General features: G+C 45.3%; 1 protein-coding gene across 1 annotated transcript in view; it reads left to right on the top strand.

The window, feature by feature from the left end:
- The first annotated feature begins 1,081 nt into the window (after positions 1 to 1,081).
- The window catches only part of RND3 (Rho family GTPase 3), a 19,693-nt gene continuing 3,998 nt past the window's right edge, over positions 1,082 to 16,776 (top strand). Inside the window, exons 1-3 of the mRNA XM_021702804.1 lie at positions 1,082 to 1,437; positions 1,906 to 1,993; positions 13,567 to 13,676. Coding sequence (XP_021558479.1) covers positions 1,288 to 1,437; positions 1,906 to 1,993; positions 13,567 to 13,676 — 348 coding nt within the window. The 5' untranslated portion in view covers positions 1,082 to 1,287. The remainder of the gene's footprint in view (positions 1,438 to 1,905; positions 1,994 to 13,566; positions 13,677 to 16,776) is intronic.

Raw genomic sequence — 16,776 nt, 5'->3', positions numbered from 1 at the left:
TGAAAATGGGAAAAGAAGGACTTCTGGTAAGGAAAAGAGAACAAATGCATGGCCATTTTTGATCCTCTTTTAGATTTTTGGGGTGGGTAGGTAGGGGGATGGGTGTGAAAATGAGGGGGAGAGGGAGCAGAGTTGTACCTGCATTTTCCAACTAAGCATACTTGTGTTTTCTGGGTACATCTCTGATTCTTGGAAAGGGGAGGCTACAGAGAGAAGAAACCAGGGCAGGATCAGACACCCTCCTACCCAGTCTCCTCATTGCAACAGGGGGGAATGGCTGCCTTGTGTGTTTGGGTTCCTATGCAATACGGCTGAGTTTACAATGGCTTTTGCACTCAGTTATAAGCATCTTCTGCTTTTCTTTTTTCTCTGCTCCCACCTCCTCTACCCACTCCTCAAAACCTTTCTGCCTCCTCCTGAGTGACTGAAACTGACAGGTTTCAGAAGCCAGTGTGTTGCTGTGACCCAGACAAGCCAGTTCCTGCATCTGAAATAGCCTGGCTTAGCTATTGTTCCATGGCCTATATACGTGATACAAACCATTTCTTTCTAAAAAAATAAAATAAAATAAATAAATACAACCACTTAACCCTTCCCAACCCAAGATCTGCTTCCTATCATACAGCCACTTAACCCTTCCCAACCCAAGATCTGCTTCCTGTTTTTTTTTTTTAACTATGTTTCAACTTGGGTGAGAAATGTTTTTGCTTTTACAAATGTTCATGAGGATTACGTAAATCAGCCTCTATTAAAAGGTTTTTAAAGGAATCCTAATAAAAATCAATATGCACAGACGTTCCGTTTCCCACCTCCTCCTGGACTTGTACAGTCCCATCCATCAGCAAAGCATAGTTGGGGTGTTCAAGTTGTCCCAGAGACTTAGTCTGGAAATAGATCCCACACGGTCACCCTAGAGGGCGCACTGTTTACATTTTCGGCAAGTAACGAGACCGCGCTTGCTCCCAGGCTCCATAAAAGGGGAGGAGGCGGATCAGTTTCCTTCTCTCATTGAGAAAGAGGATTGGAAGGCCGGGCGTATAAAGCCGCGCAGAGAGCGTGAAACAAAGCAGTCGGATCGGAATTGGACTTGGGAAGCGCCGTGTGGAGTCAGGCATAAAACTTGGAGGGGAGTAACGAGCCTGGCTCCTCTAGCCCCTCGGCTGCGCTGCGCTCCAGGAGTTCCCACCAGCTTTGCGTTGTATTTTTATATCTGCTTTTTATAGAGAAATATATATTTTTTCCTCTTAAGAGAAAATTCCTGTTCCAAGAGAAAATAAGGCAAGATCAATGAAGGAGAGAAGAGCCAGCCAGAAATTATCTAGTAAATCTATCATGGATCCTAATCAGAACGTGAAATGCAAGATAGTAGTAGTGGGAGACAGTCAGTGTGGGAAAACTGCGCTGCTGCATGTCTTCGCCAAAGACTGCTTCCCCGAGGTGAGTGTGGCCGGCCGGGGCTCGGACGAGGGAGGGGGTCGGCCTGCGGGAATCCCCCCGTCTCGGGTTGGGCTTCTCCTCGCTTTCCCCCCTTCACCCGATTTTCTTTTTCTAAGCAGTCTTTCTTACTACTTCCCCCCTGGTGAGACTGCCGGGAAAGGGAAAGTGAGCTGGAAGCGTTCAGGGGACGCGTCTGCACATTCTGCTGTTAGCCTCTGAAACTTGTTCGGTCCTGTGTGCGGAACCCCGGGTTGGGAGGTTTGGATCCTCAGGTCTTGGAGAGCAGGGTGGTGCGGGTGTTGAGTCTGGCGTTTCGGAAAGGGTCCGCGTGTCCAGTGTGTGCGGCTTTTTTTTTTTTTTTTAATTGGGGAGTGAGGAAGCGATTTTCAGAGGGTGTTGTGCGGGTGTCGTGCATTTTAGATAACCTCTTTGCCCTCTCTCCTTCCTCTGTCCATTTTGTTTGTCCAGAATTACGTCCCTACAGTGTTTGAGAATTACACGGCCAGTTTTGAAATCGACACACAAAGAATAGAGTTGAGCCTGTGGGACACTTCGGGTAAGAGAGTCGTCGGACCGCGTGGCGCTTGGGGCGGGTTTCCAGCAGCACCAGGGTGCGTGGCGGGTCTCGGGACCCCGCGCGTGGCACGCTCCCAAGCACCCAGCCGCGCACCACCAGCGCACTCTGCGCCCCTGGGTTAACTTTGCCTCTTCCGAGGGTGGGTGAACATTTTGTCCCTGATGGGTGGGGGTGGGGGACGATGATGGGTAGAGGGGAATGGGAGTGGGGGGAGAAGGGCGCTGTGTGCCCGCCGGGTGACCCCGCAGAGGAACCGCTTGTAGCCAGGTGGCCGGGGAGCGGCTGGCCCGGGGGGAGGGAGGGTCGTTCCCGAGTCGTCTGTGGGCGGCCGAGGTGGCCCGATGTGGAGTGGCGGGGGGATGCATACGCCGCCTCAGAACTACCTTGCTCGCGGCGGGCGCCCCTCCAGGAGCTAACCTCATGATTGTCGGAGAGTCGGGGAGCGCAGCGGGAGTGGTGGGAGGTGGGAGAAAATCCCCGAAGCGATGCAGTTACGTGTGTATTCAGCGCTTGGGGGAGAGCAATGTGAGCGCAAGCGGCCGCGGCGCCCGTGACGCCTACAGCCAGGAATGCGCTGGTGGCGCGGGCAGCACCCGGCAGAGCGGTCGCCGGCCCCCGTCTCCTGCCGCCAGCCGCCCGCGCAGCCTCGGTGCGGATCTACAGATCCGACACCCCTCGGCAGCCCCCAGTGATCACGCCGCACCCCCCCCACCCCGGCCCTCGCCGTTCCCGCCTGACCCCCCCATTGCATCACCCTCCCACAGCCTACAAGGCCGCGGTCAGCGCTCTTCGCCTTTGACCTTCCTGTCCAGTTGAATTATTGGCGTCGTGGTGAATTATTTTCCAGGGTCTGGGGTTCAAGGCCGGGTTATCGCCTTCTCTGCGCCCACCCACCTACCTGGCGTGCGGTGGTAGAGGGGACCGGTACCCCGCGGGGGAGGCTCCCAACACGCGGCTATTAGGGATCTGGGCTGGGTCAGGCGCGGTTGAGGGCGGGAGGCTCCCTGGAATCTCGGGCTGGTACCCGTCCCCCCACCCCCAACACACGCACACCCCCTGCGGTGCTGGGAGGGTCGGAGCGGGGAGGGGAAGAATGCCGTTTCCCAGAAGGGTGTCGCCTCTGGAGGAGGAGGAGCCACCGGGAAGGCCGGGTGAAGGCCCCTGCCTTTCGGTCTGGGAGCGGGGCAAGGAGTTGGGCTGCTGCGGGTGAACCGAGCCAAATCCCGGGTGAAACTAGCGAGGAGGAGCGCGCAAGTGCCAACACGCAGGCGTTGCTCTCAGGCAGGGAGGCCCCCGAGGTGGACCTGCGCCCAGCTGGGAGTGGCCTCGTGGAGGTGCTTCTGGACTGTGCGAGCTTCCCGCAGCCCTTGGTTTTAACCTCCGGAGCCCCCGGGGGACACAGGAGATTAGGGAGCACAAGGAAGGGACCAGACTGACAGGGTCGCCAGAGGCAGTCCCTGCACAAAGGCAAACGAGAAGTCTCGCACGAGCGCCTCTCCACGGCCGGTGCCAGATGCTCATAGTGTTGCAGTGGGAGGCGCTGATTTTGTTTCCCTCTGGAGAGGCAGGCCCTTCCTCAAGCTTGGCCAGGGGCAGCAGAACCAGAACCTCACGGTGTTTTGTACCGGGGTGTGCACGCACAGTCTCACGACTACAGGGAAAGTGTGGATAGACAGAATGGAAGTGTTTTCTTATTTCAGTAGTTCCTGTTACCGGAATTGTTACACAGCCTAGTACTTAATGGGCCTTAATTCCCAGACACATCATGATATTTATTATGCCTGGAGTGCAGGACCCCTGGTATGGTACCAATAATTAGGGTCAGTACTTAACCCTCCCCCAGCCTGTTTGGACCTAATGCATGATGAGAATTATGTAGGCATGGGGTCTGTAATTCTGATCCAGTGTTGATAAAAACCCGTGTTTAGATCTTAACTACTGGTTACCAGGGATTTCTGTGTGCAAATCCCTACCTCCCTGAGTCTCATCTCATCATCTGAAAAAAAGATAAGAGCTAGACAAGGTGCAGGATCTCTCCCAGCTCTATGCTTCTTGGCCTTAGTACACCAGGCAGGCAAGTCCTTTTGTTTCTCAGGACCTCTGTGGGCTTCAGCTCTGAGTCCCAGTGGATCTGTCATCCCATGCTGGGGTTTTCACCACTACCCTGCAAGCCAGGTTCTGAACAGTGCCACCCCTTCCTGGTGGATTTAGGAAGGAGACTCACTTGGGTAGGGAGGGGGCATGGCTGGGCTTACAGGAATGCTGGGTTATGCTTCCCCTGTGTTCTGCTTCATGAGTCACAGGACCACCAATGGAGATTTTAGATTCAGCGACCAAAGGGCTAAGTTGGCTTTTTTTAGGAGAGAAAAGGCACGTTGTTTTTTCAAAGGCTAGAAAAACAAAATGTGGCCAGTTTGCAGTTGGAGGCTATGCTTCACGTGTGCAGATAAAAGCACTTCAGATATTCTCAAATATTTAATCCATGCCTGAGAGTTTGTAGTCCCTGCACGCGTAACATCATGCCTTGCACACAGTAGTCACCGAGTAGAATCTGTTAAATGAACCAATGAATAATCATATGCATAGTTTCCAAGGAGATAAGATTCCCTGACATTTATTACCACTGAATTACCTGTGCACAAAGAATGGCAACTTTATAAACACTGCCTTTCATCAGATTAAAGATAGTCACCTGAAATGAAGTCTGCAGTGAAATAATCACTGGTATTTTTATTTAATGAAACAAAACCTATGCATGTTTAACTAAAATATAAAGGTTTGAAAAAACCGTGAAAACATCATACTGCAGAAATTATCCGGTAATGAAATCTTAGTTGGATTTTAGATTTATACAAATGGGAAAAAAAAAAAAGGCATAAGGGAATTTAGAATCCTATTATGCTGTTTGTGAGGTGAAATGTTCGTTAATTAAGCACGGTCACCAAGCACTTGTTAAATTCTAAGAATAGATTGGTTTCCACCAAAAATGGTTTATCATCCATGAGTGAAAAACATCTAGTAAGAGCCATTGCGTCAGCTATGATGCAGATATGATAATCATATCAAGTACCGAACATTTTTCTACTTCATCTCAAGGTTTTCATAACAGATTTCTGAACAGCATTATTTTTTGACAAATATTTGACATTTTCTTTGCCCACTAAGACATTTGTTTAGTTCAGGTTGTGAAAATAATTGCATATGCCTGATGACTCTTGATACGTTTATTTTTTCCAACTGCTGTCAGTTTAACTCTGGAGAGAACATTCCAGCCAGTCTCTAAAGTCCTAAATGTCAGGTTTTAACCCCCTTTTAGAACTCTGTGAAAGTTAACGATTAATAAGAAAAATGAGGTATGCCTCACTTCTCTTAGGTAGGAAGAGAGATGGCATAAATGTTGTCCTTTGCATGGTATGCGCATCCTGTCTAGCCTCTGGGCAGAGGGGCAGACATTTAGGAGACAGAAGTAGTTGTCTTATGTGGCTTCTGTGCTTGGACAGCTTCTCATCGGGGGTCTCCTTCTCCCTCCAGCAGTCATGCAATGATGCATAGGCAAAATTGCTACTTTGGGTATAGGAAAGCACATCAGGTGGAATTAGGATATGTGGGGCCTCTTTGTACCAAGAGAAGAGAATTCATCCCCCACTTTTTGAGGCACAGTACTTAACAGTTCTTTCCACTCTGTCTCTCTCTCCCCCTCCTTTCGTTTCACATCTACTATGAACAGGCCCTCTGCTAGGCCTTCGAGATGCAGTGTTAATTTATAGTCTTGCCCCTGAGAGTCATATAGCCCTGATGGGGCAGGGAGTGGGGAGAAAGAAGCGCTCCCTGCCTAGTGTCGCTGCTAGGCGACCTGTGTTGAGCTCATTTTGTCCCGTTCTTTCCCTAGTCCGGAGTCCCTAGTGCTGATGCCTTCTTTAGGTCTTCCTCAGGTAGGAAGCACTTCCTCCTTCACATCCTCAAGGCACACACCGGTTAAAGCAACCACAAATGGCAGTTTGCCACCAAATTTCTTAGAGCTTCTTGAAGTTATTCCAGCCACCCCCGCAAAGTAAACAAAACCTTCTTTTATTTATTTATTTATTTATTTATTTTTTAATTTTATTTATTTGACAGAGAGAAACACAGCGAAAGAGGGAACACAAGCAGGGGGAGTGGGAGAGGGAGAAGCAGGCTTCCCGCCGAGCAGAGAGCCTGATGCGGGGCTAGATCCCAGGACGCTGGGATCATGACCTGAGCTGAAGGCAGACGCTTTAACGACTGAGCCACCCAGGCGCCCCGCAAAACCTTCTTTTAAATAATGCCACCGTAAATCCTCTAAAAGCGGGGATATTTAAAGGTAGTCTTTGGATGCAGATCCATCATATTCTGGGCTTTAATGAGAAACACTGCCTTTTCATTGATGAGGTGAGCATTTTATTTCTAGTTGCAGAAATGCTCCTAATGACTTTCAGATTCACTCAGTGAGTTCCTGCAAAGCAATGGGTAATGGTTTCAACAGTTTGAAGTGATAAGTGAGCCCAAAGTAGTTCTAATATCTTGTGTTTCAGAATGTGCCACATTTGCCAAGCACAGAAGCAATTTGCAGCATGAAGCCAAATGCCTACTAATAATAGGAACTTAGTCACTTAGGATCCGATCGCCGTATCTTCTCCCAAGTGATTTGATTGCGGTGTAATTTCAGCACACGTGATTTAGGGAGTAATAATGATTCATGCCAGCCTTTAACCAGTGCAAGTTAATGCACATTTTATTTAAGGCATATTATTAGTTCTAAAATACTCAATTCAGCTGCTAAAATTCCCCCACAATAACTATGCTCTCGCCTCATGAACACTCCTTTGAATCTTGTCATGATACAAGCTGCTTTTAGTCCATGGGAGCTGAAGTTAGCACTTCCTGCGCTGGTTTTAGCATGATTAACAGAGAAGGTAGTATTCTTCAAATCTTACACTTAAAGGAAAAGGGAAAAAAGAAAAATCTCAATTACCCTTGGCCCGTCTTTGAGGACAAACTCCTATACAAACAGAAGTCAATGCATATTATATTTGTACCTTATCCGTCACATTTGAAGAATGGTCTTCCTGACAAGCGCTGAAGTGAAATATTAACAGGGGTAGAAGTGTTTCAGCAGTGTTGGGGATTAGTGTGTAATTAATCCAGAAAAGCAGCTTCAAAAGAGTTCACTGTCCCTTTTTTTGTAATTTAACATGTAAATTAACATATCAAGGCAAGACCTATGGAAATGATTAGAAAACCAGTAAGTGTTTTTTAAGGTACTCTGTGTGCAGGAATTCTGCTAGATGCTGTGGGAGCAGGGGAGGCGGGGGAGGGGGCAAAGCAGTTCCTGCCCTCAAGGTACTCATTGCTCCCCACCCACCCCCCCCCCGCCCCCCCCCCTGGTACCTTAGTCCTTGTTTATAGGAGGGTGAGTCCAGAGATTCTAAAGCCCGATTCACCCCACAGAAAGAAGATCCAAAGAAGAGTTGAAGGCCACAGTGCCAGCCCGCCCCCTGACTGGTGACTCATCCTCAATGAAACCACAATTCCTCCCTTATTTCTAGAAGTTGACTCAGTTCTTAAGAAGTCTTTAACATCCCTCGCTCTTGAAAACGTGCCTACATTTAATGGCTCTCAGTGAAAACAAGATTCTGAAAGTTGAAGAATTCTCACTTAAATTAATCTCATTAGAGAAAGGAAGAGGGCAAGAATTTACAAAGAAGCCAGAGAAGCAGGAAGACTTGTGATGTGAATATCGAGGGCAAAATTGCAGAAAACCAGTTAGTTTTTAAGGTGGTAATGATCCCTAGAAGCTTAGACTTTCAAAACCAGGCTCAACTCAGTGTTCACCCTGAAACTCTGTAAGAGATAAGATTAAGGCAAAACAGGCCTCTGAATTTGCATGGTGATTTTCAATAAGCAACATATAAAACTATACTTGGAGATTTGTCCACCATGCATTAAAAAAAAAAAAAAAAGGTATAAATTCCCTTTCTAAGTCCGTATCTATCTCTAGACCTTTTTAAAAATCTCATTTACTCATGTTTTCCCCCCCAGTCTGGTTTCTTGCTAAGTTGCGCATTTCAGTGAGGTGTCCAGATTGGTTATTCAGACACCACCTGAAACAACCAGATGTTTCCTCATTAACCCAGTTCCTGCACGTAGATATGACACCAAGGACCAGTGGTTTCTCCAATTAGCTCATGGTGCCTGTTGGGCTGTGCCAAATGAATCAGTTGTGCCTTAGCCATTTTCTGAGGCCCTTTAAACATCTCGGTTACTATATATTGGCAACTTTACTCAGAGACCCCCTTGACAAAATAGAAATTTCATTGGCATGGAATGTAAGCTGCCTCAGAAGTTTTATCAGGTGTTGTGCACGTTGGTTTTGAAAAATGAGCCTGATGACACAACACAGCATGTGGCAAGGTGAATTCACTCGCCTCCAAGGAATCAGATGCTTTAGTATATAAAAGACAAAATCTTCAATCTATTACGGAATGATAATGTAATTTTGAAAATACCTGTCTGTGCTTATCCCTAAAGTTCTGTGACCTACCATGGTTCTACTTTAAGTAAAATATTTTGAGTCTTATACTTTTTTAAGTATCTAAATAAGATTAGGAGTTTAAATCTAAAGCTTTATTTAAAGCTCAAAAATAGCAATCATTTCTGCCTCTTTGACTTTCTCTCCAACTATGGACCTGCATTGCCCCCAGAAATTGAAAATATTGATTGTATTTTTATAGCAACACAGAAGTGCCCTCAAATTTTCATAAAATCTGTGTATAATTCCTATTAATCTGAACTTCTAAAGAAACGAAGGAAATTGCCTCCCTGGGAATGTTTGTTGCATTTTTATGGGCAGGGCGCTTATAGTGCAGACTATTTGGGAAAAAATAATTCAACAGAGTCTTGTACTAAGCCAGACACAAAAGTTCTGCCCAGGCTTGATTCACATTCTTGAGATTATTGCTGATTTGAAGCTTTCATTCTCAGTAGAGATGGCATGAGGAAATGGAATCTGCTAATAACTGGGCAGCTCATACAGGCTCACATGTTAGCTGCTGTTCGGTGCAGATGTTCTCTTGCTGGCCACTAAAAATACCAAAGGTTAATATATTTTCTCTGCCAAAATTATGCAGTAGTCCCAATTTTATTGTTCTTGGTAGCAATTTCTTACGCGGGATGGAGAAGTTTTTCAATTTCACATTCAAGAAAAGGAAGTTATGTTTATGAAATACTCAACTAGAAGGGTTTGCAGCTCTCAAGCTCCTGTAAAGCCTCAGTGTTTGAACTGGTTTTGCAAAAGGTTCCATAAAGCCTCCCTTTTGGGCATGAATCTTCTTACATATACATTTAATTATGGACATATATGGTGTGTTCTATCTTTGTGGAAGGATGACTGAAGCAAGCAGCTATGTGTCTGCAGAATTAGTTTCTGGGTGAGGCACTTTGTGACTATTCTTGGGCTGGAAATAATTGATGTCACCCGGAATTAATGATCTTGAAGACAAAGATGGTTAGACCTGAAATTTCAAAAGCCTTTTAGAACTTTGCTGATGTTTGCCAAGCTTGAGGAACTCTGAGAACCCCAAATGCGTACTGATTCTGGTCTACTCAGAGCAAAACTTTTTGAATGTATTGGGCAGGGGATGGACACATTTTAGCTGTGTCTTTGCAATATAGAGTTTCCCAGACTTTTCCCTCTGATGGTCTGACAGGTGAATTAGAAAGGACTTTGGAATAGTGCTGTGTGCCTAGAGTTTCGTGGAGTGGAACAGAAATGCAGCATCTGGGAATTCCCATGGGCATGGAGCCTGTCCCACATGCTGAGAAAGAGTTGTACTTGACTTGAGCAAAGCTCAGCACCTGGACTACCTGAATTAGAGGCCCTAGCACATTCCTGGTTATAGACCACTGGCCATATGTACTTTCTTACTTACAGAATGTGGGGCGCCCTTCCTTGTGTCGGGTTCAGTCCTACACTTACCCTGGAAGCTTTTCACGTGCATCTCTTAAATCTACAGAAGTTAAGTGTTTTGCTGTTTGGCTTCATGGAATGTTTGCAGACTTTTCTGGAGGGATGTAGAAGTTAGAGGCAGACATTGTCTGTTTGGTCGGCTTACTTCCGGGCTCCTTTCTGGTGTCTCTTCTGCCTCCCCACATTGCTTGTCACTTCCCAGGGGCATTCCTGGAATTCCTCTTCATTTTCCCTTGGCTGGTGAGTTGGCCCACGCATGCCAGTGATTACACCCTGCACTCTCCAGCTTTGCTTTTCTTACTTCCTTTGTGCAGTAGCGCAGGCTTTATGGGAAGAATAGGGAAGAAATCAAAGTGCTTAAGCACAGAGTGGACACTGTCAAATTACGCAGGTTTTTTTTTTTTTTAACTGAAGGCCCTGCTTAGCTGATGAATTGTTACTGAGTTTTTCCTGGTAGAACAGTTCTCTATAATTCTATATTGTCTCTTTTTTCTTTACTACAAAACAATAGAGATGGATTTTTCAATCCAAAAAAAGCTTTCCTCTTAACCCTATCAAAAAATAAAATGAACAAATGGCCTTTTTATTTTTAATGACAAATTACTCTTGTAGTTAGTGGTTAGACAAATTACGCTTATAACTAATAAATGCGGGGATCAGTTTTATTACCCCGTTGGGACACTTGTTGATCTAAAAGCACCGTTCATTAGCAAAAGTAGGAAGACAGGATCAAAGTGTCATGCCTAATTAGATCTTGTTAAAGCTCTTTAAAATTACCTCTCTACCTCACCAAGCAAGGTGGTTTCCTTCTCAGGAACCTTTACCTACAAATGTATTTTCATTCAAAATATTAAACCAAATAAAAACAAAAGCAGAAACAAACCTCCATAAGAATTTGGTTTCAGTTGCCAACTGTTTTCATTTTCAAGTCAGCGCAGTGTCTCCATTTTGCAGATATATGGGTATACCTACTAAGCACGGAAGGCAGCTCATTTGTAAGTAGTAAGCTGGAGTTTCCAGCCTTGACTGAGGCCTAAAGACAAAGCCAGATCCTCTTTGTGGCCATAAACTGGGTGGGGGAAGGAAGCCCAGTCCACAAAGGGAGGGAGGGGTATTCTCTGCAGCCACATAGTGACCTGAGTGCTGAAACCATTCCTGGATTTTACTGGTAGTCCCAGTGTTAATTATTCTATTTTAGCACCATGGTAATTCCCCAGATGTCTTCCCTAAATTTTGTATTGGGCAAAGATGGTCTCCATTGTTATGTAGAGTACTCTTAGATCCAAGACCAGTGGTGAGTGCTCTCATCCGGTCTTACTCCTCCTGTCCTGAAGGCACCCGGAGTTGCCTTTTCTCTGAAGTTCAGGTCTGATTGAGGCTGGAAAGTAGCCACCATGAGTTAGTTGTGTTTTGTAATGTCAGTGATTTCCAAGAAAGATCTCTGAAGCCTTGTTGGGCTCCTGACCACTGGAATTGTTGGAGAGCTGTACTTTATGGACTTGGGGTCATGTCCTATCTTGCCAACTTGGAAGAGCAGAGGAAGTCCTCGTGTACGTGTCTGGTATTTGGATTTCCTCTCTACAATCTGGAATTTTCTGACTCTGTGTTTGGCAAGAGACTTCCTAAATGTTTACAGAAGAAACTGTGTTAAAGTTAGACTTTGGACCCAGAAACGAGAGAGGTTGCAATGGAACTTCACAGAACAAATACAGAAATAACCATAATACCCAGAAACAGTGATACGCCATCTCATTTCTGAGACCTCTCAAAAATGCTTATTGAATGCTTAATGAATTATTCTCTTGACCTCAGATTTCTTCAAGTGGCTGAAAAAGCAGTCACAACTTGTCATTTTCAGAGACGACTTCATTCCAGTATGCCTTAATATTTAAAACGATTTGATTTTTTTTTTTAACTCTAAACCCTTTAAGCTTTTGGAAAATGTCTTTCAGTTGTCAGTCGCTGTTACACCAGAGTCCTGATTCCAGATGTGTGTAGGGCGCTACTGTAGCTCGTGAAAAATTCTGGCTTTGATTTCTTTCTGGTTCCTAGAACATTCCTGTCTTCCTTGCTTGTAGACACAGCCAGCTTGAAGTTGTCACATCCATCCCGAAAGCAGCTAGTGAAAAGGCCACCGTGTTCGTGGGGTCACGTCGTGAATGCTGGGGACCGGAGATATACTGTGAATAGGGACGATGCACCCTGACTATAGTAACTTAAGAGGTCTCAGAGCAGCCTCCTGAAAAATGTTGTTTTGATAGAATCGTAAAGGATTATTTTAAGAGCTTCTTCAGTCTTTCTCTCCTCCTGACTTTGACTATGGAGGTTTTGATTTCTCTGGGGACAGCATGTCATGTTTTTCTGCTGGAAATGGAAGGTGATGTCAAAATGAAATTGGGTTTCAAAACAGTTGGTAGCTTAGATTTTCTTTCCCTCTTCTGGACTCAAATATGTATGCATGTGAAACGAGTTTCGTGTGATGGCCTGTGAAACGTCAGTATACGGAATACGGAAAATGACTTTCTTAAAGAACAAATAACATTGGCAAGCTGGGTTTAATTTTATAGTCACAGCATTTTATAACAATTGGCTTCATGTAATTGCCCATCCTTTGGGATTCTTAAAGGAATAGAAGAAATTCTCTAAACGATGAGATGGTTCTGGGGTTGTATTAATTGGCTGGTAACTTGAACCTCTTGGGTACCCTGGATTTAACTCAGGCTGAGATCCTTCCCTCTCCCGAGATGGAACTGTGTAAAAAAGGGGACATCATCCAATATGGCATTTATTACATTCTTTGGTTGTAACAGGAAGAGAGTCCATATAGGGTTTGGGGGTGAGTTTAAGTAAGCAAGCTCAAAGGTCAATGGCTTATCTAAACTTGTAACTTTGTGCCATAGGGTGGCTCTGTGCTCGCTGGGGTTCTCTTTGCAGAGCTGGCCCTTTCCTCCCTCGCCCACTCATCCCATCCTATTATCAGAGAGATCCGGAGTTCTGGGCTCTTTCCCAAGAAGTAGCTCCATTTATGGTGCCTGTTACCACTCCGTTTATAATAGCAACATCACAACCATAACCATAGTTAATACTTATCAGTCCCTTACTAAGTGCCAGTCACTGCACGGGTTCATTTAATCCCGGGTTCATTGAATCAATTAATGAAATAAAATCTTCATTTTAGAATGAAGGTAGAGTCCTAAATCTACCTTGGCCCCCGACTTCAGGGGTTTGGAGATGGATTTGCACCCCAGGCCACCTGACCTCTGATGCTTCCACTCTGCCCATCACCCAGGTGCCGTTAGGGACTCTGGACTGTGCAGATTTCAATTTAAGGTCCTGGCTTCTCCCCTTGAATTTGAGACAGATACCAGTGAGGCTTCGTTGTCTTCTGGTAGAAATTGAATATATTACCACTGGGCTTTTGCTGGTTTGCATTCTTTTCTAAGAATTAGAAGAGGTGGGAATGGGGCCATGTGATATTCAAGGGCTCTAATTCAGAGGGGTGGAGTTCATGTATGACAGATACATGGAATTTTTATCTGAAAATGTGTGTATCTTTGTTTCTTCTCAGGTTCTCCTTACTATGACAACGTCCGGCCCCTCTCTTACCCGGATTCAGATGCTGTGCTGATTTGCTTTGACATCAGTAGGCCAGAGACTCTGGACAGCGTCCTAAAAAAGGCAAGTGCTGGGGACAAGGGCCCAGTTCAGTCCCGGCCCATGTGTAAAACAGACACGGGGGGTTGGCTGGGGAGCCCCAACACTCTACTTAATACTGTGCTATGTATTTTGTAATTAAAACATTGAAAAAAAAAAAACACTCGAGTACCATAACAGCATTTCCACACATACATGTCACAAGTTTTGATGATGAACCTGCTTCAGAGTTTCTTTCATTTTAAGAAACAAGATACCCTCTAAAGAGCCTCTGTGTTTATCCTTTGGGCAGAAATGGTGCAGCTAAAAATAATTATATTTGATTACTCTCAAGAATGTGTTTTCTTTTTTCCCTCCTTCATTTCCCCTATAGTTTGCGCCTTAGTTTACAGGTTTACATTTGACCTCAATTTAGATAGTGAGATGAATGCAGTAATTGCCATTTTAATAAGGAAGCTGTGCTTCGGCAGTCATGTTATTTATTAGAAATAGAACTGTTACAGGAGGAGAGGAGTGAATTGTGATCAGAGAGATAGCACAGAGTAATAAAAACTGTAGTTGTAAGCATGTGGTAGATAACACACCTAGTTTCTGAGGGTTCATGAGGTTCAGTAGGTGGAGAAGGGCCCTGAGCAAGCTCAGGCTGGAACCAGGGGGAGATCAGGAGGAAGGGAGCCTGTTGCAGGCTGGGTCACGGGTCCTGGGGAGGCCAGTGGGAGGGAGGAGTGTTCCTGGGCCTCCGCCAACCTAGGACTAAACCTCCCGGTAGTCACAGAAGGCATGTGCGTCCATGGATCAGCATGTATTAGCCACTAGCTGTTTTCTCAGTCCTGGCCTGAGTGCTGTGAGGTTTCAGAATCAGACCCTTCTATAGAGCACCCCACTCTTCTCCATGCACTAAGGCAGAGGATGTGGTTGAGAGCAAGGTAGCGTTTTCATTATCTTGCATGTTTTTATTAGTTTACATTTCCCTATTATACTTGACTGCTTGTCTTATGTGTCACTATGAAATTAGGACTTGAAGGCGATTTATTCCCCCTTCACCCCTGTCTCCTTACCAAACATGACAAACACAGTTAGCTCCATGAAATACGAATTTCTTAAAAGATCAAAGGCTCTTTTTAACTCCGTTCAATTTTCAGTAAGGGGTTATCTAACACAAATAATGCTAATGTTTGTCAGACTCAGGCAGGAATACACCTTTCCTGTCTTCAAGGCTTGTGAACAATTGCTAGACATGCGGAGGGAGGCCAAGGTCATTACACAGCTGAAGAACAACGTAACGACATGTCTCCTGCTTGTCTGTAGATAAAAGAGATTGCTTATTTACTGGTTTTTACTTGATGTAGTATCAGGTTATGCATAATTTATGATGGAAAGCCTTGCTCTTGTTTTATTTTGCTTTCGTCTTCTGAGACCTAATGAATAGTGACTTTGGCCTTAGAGATATTAATGAATGTGTTTTACATCTGTGTGAAGTTTAAGGCTCATGATAACCCGTGCTGTGGTTTGTCTTGATTAATTGACTCTTTAAGTCCTTGAATATCAAAGAGTTTAGAGTGACATAAAGCAGGATAGATCTTTTTCTTTTCTTTTTTTTTTTTTAAATTTTTTTAAGATTTTATTATTTATTTGAGAGAGAGAGAGGGATAGAGCACAAGCAGGGGGAGCAGCAGAGAGAGGGAGAAGCAGGCTCCCCGCCGAGCAGGGAGCCCGATGCGGGGCTCGATCCGAGGACCCTGGGATCATGACCTGAGCTGAAGGCAGACACTTAACCGACTGAGCCACCCAGGCGCCCCTCTTTTTCTTTTTTTTTTTTCCGGTTCATCTTCCAGTTGCTACTCCAGTGCCATCGAGCAAATGGGAGTGGCTTCTAAATAACTATGGAGGAAAGGAAGGAAGGGCGGTAGTTGGTGGATAAATTAGGCTCTCGTGGAAAGTGTATTACTTCCTTCAGTCTGCCCAAAGTACACCTCTAGGTCTGGAGATGTCCCCTCTAGTGGTCTTTTAAATGACTCCTGCAGGATGTCCCTCTTATTAGTATTATATACCTGGCTTCATCACCCTCGCTCCTCTGTGAATTCCACAGCTATGTCTTAATCATCTTTGTAAAGACCACAGTACCTAGTAGAGCACTTACTGCATATTTGTGAGTGTGGGCTGCAAGAGCCAGCCTGGGTCCCAATCTCGGCCCCCCAACCCCCCTTCCCCAGGAGCCAGACTCTCCTGGGACCACCATGAACCCCTGACTCCCATCCTGGTGGCCATTTCAAGCTTGAGGAAATGAAACCACAAAAAGTCAGCCTTTTGCTCTTTAAGAGGACAGTTGAAATTCCCTGCTAGGCATTTCTGGAGGTTCTAATAATTCTCGTTGGGTCACGTGATAGCTAGCCAAGTTGGACTAAATTGAAACGTGAAACAATTTATGTAATTTAAAACTAACTTAAGGGCGTATCAGCTATAGGACCAGATGCCTTCCCGAGAGCCCAAAAGATGGGCCTCTGTAAATGTCAGGGTCTGTGTTGATTCAGTCACTTGAGTGGAGGTTCCTTAAGGGCAGGGCATTCTGTTTATTAACATTGTCTCCCGTCCCTGAAATCTCATTAGCAATTTCAGCCCGTGGTGGCTGTTGAGTCTTTCTTTCTTGTTTTGCTTTGTTTTGTTTTGATTATGTTACATGAGTCACCGTGCATTACCCCATTAGTTTTTGATGTCGTTTTCAGTCTTTCTTGATAGGATTCGCGGGTGCAGACCTGCGCTGTGTTAGCTGTGCCGTAGTCCCAGCCTTCTGTACTGGGAAGTTCTAGCTCAACATAACCGAGGAGATAGTCCCTCGTTAGAATATATAATTATTCCTAAGGCACTTCGATCTTTCAGAGATACCCCAATAATTAAGAAATTATTGAAGCTACCTTCTGACAACACCCAACAAGTCTCTCGCAGTAGGGACGGATAATGAGTCACAGAGAAGGAGAATAGATAATAATATATATAAGTGTTCCCTAATGGGTCCACTTTAAAAAGTGGTAAAACTTTGGGGCGCCTGGGTGGCTCATTCGGTTAAGCGTCTGCCTTCGGCTCAGGTCATGATCCCAGGGTCCTGGGATAGAGCCCCATGTCGGGT

Source organism: Neomonachus schauinslandi, chromosome 3 (assembly GCF_002201575.2).
Source record: "Neomonachus schauinslandi chromosome 3, ASM220157v2, whole genome shotgun sequence".
NCBI classification, from domain to species: Eukaryota; Metazoa; Chordata; class Mammalia; order Carnivora; family Phocidae; genus Neomonachus; species Neomonachus schauinslandi.
This window is presented reverse-complemented; position numbering and strand designations above follow the sequence as displayed.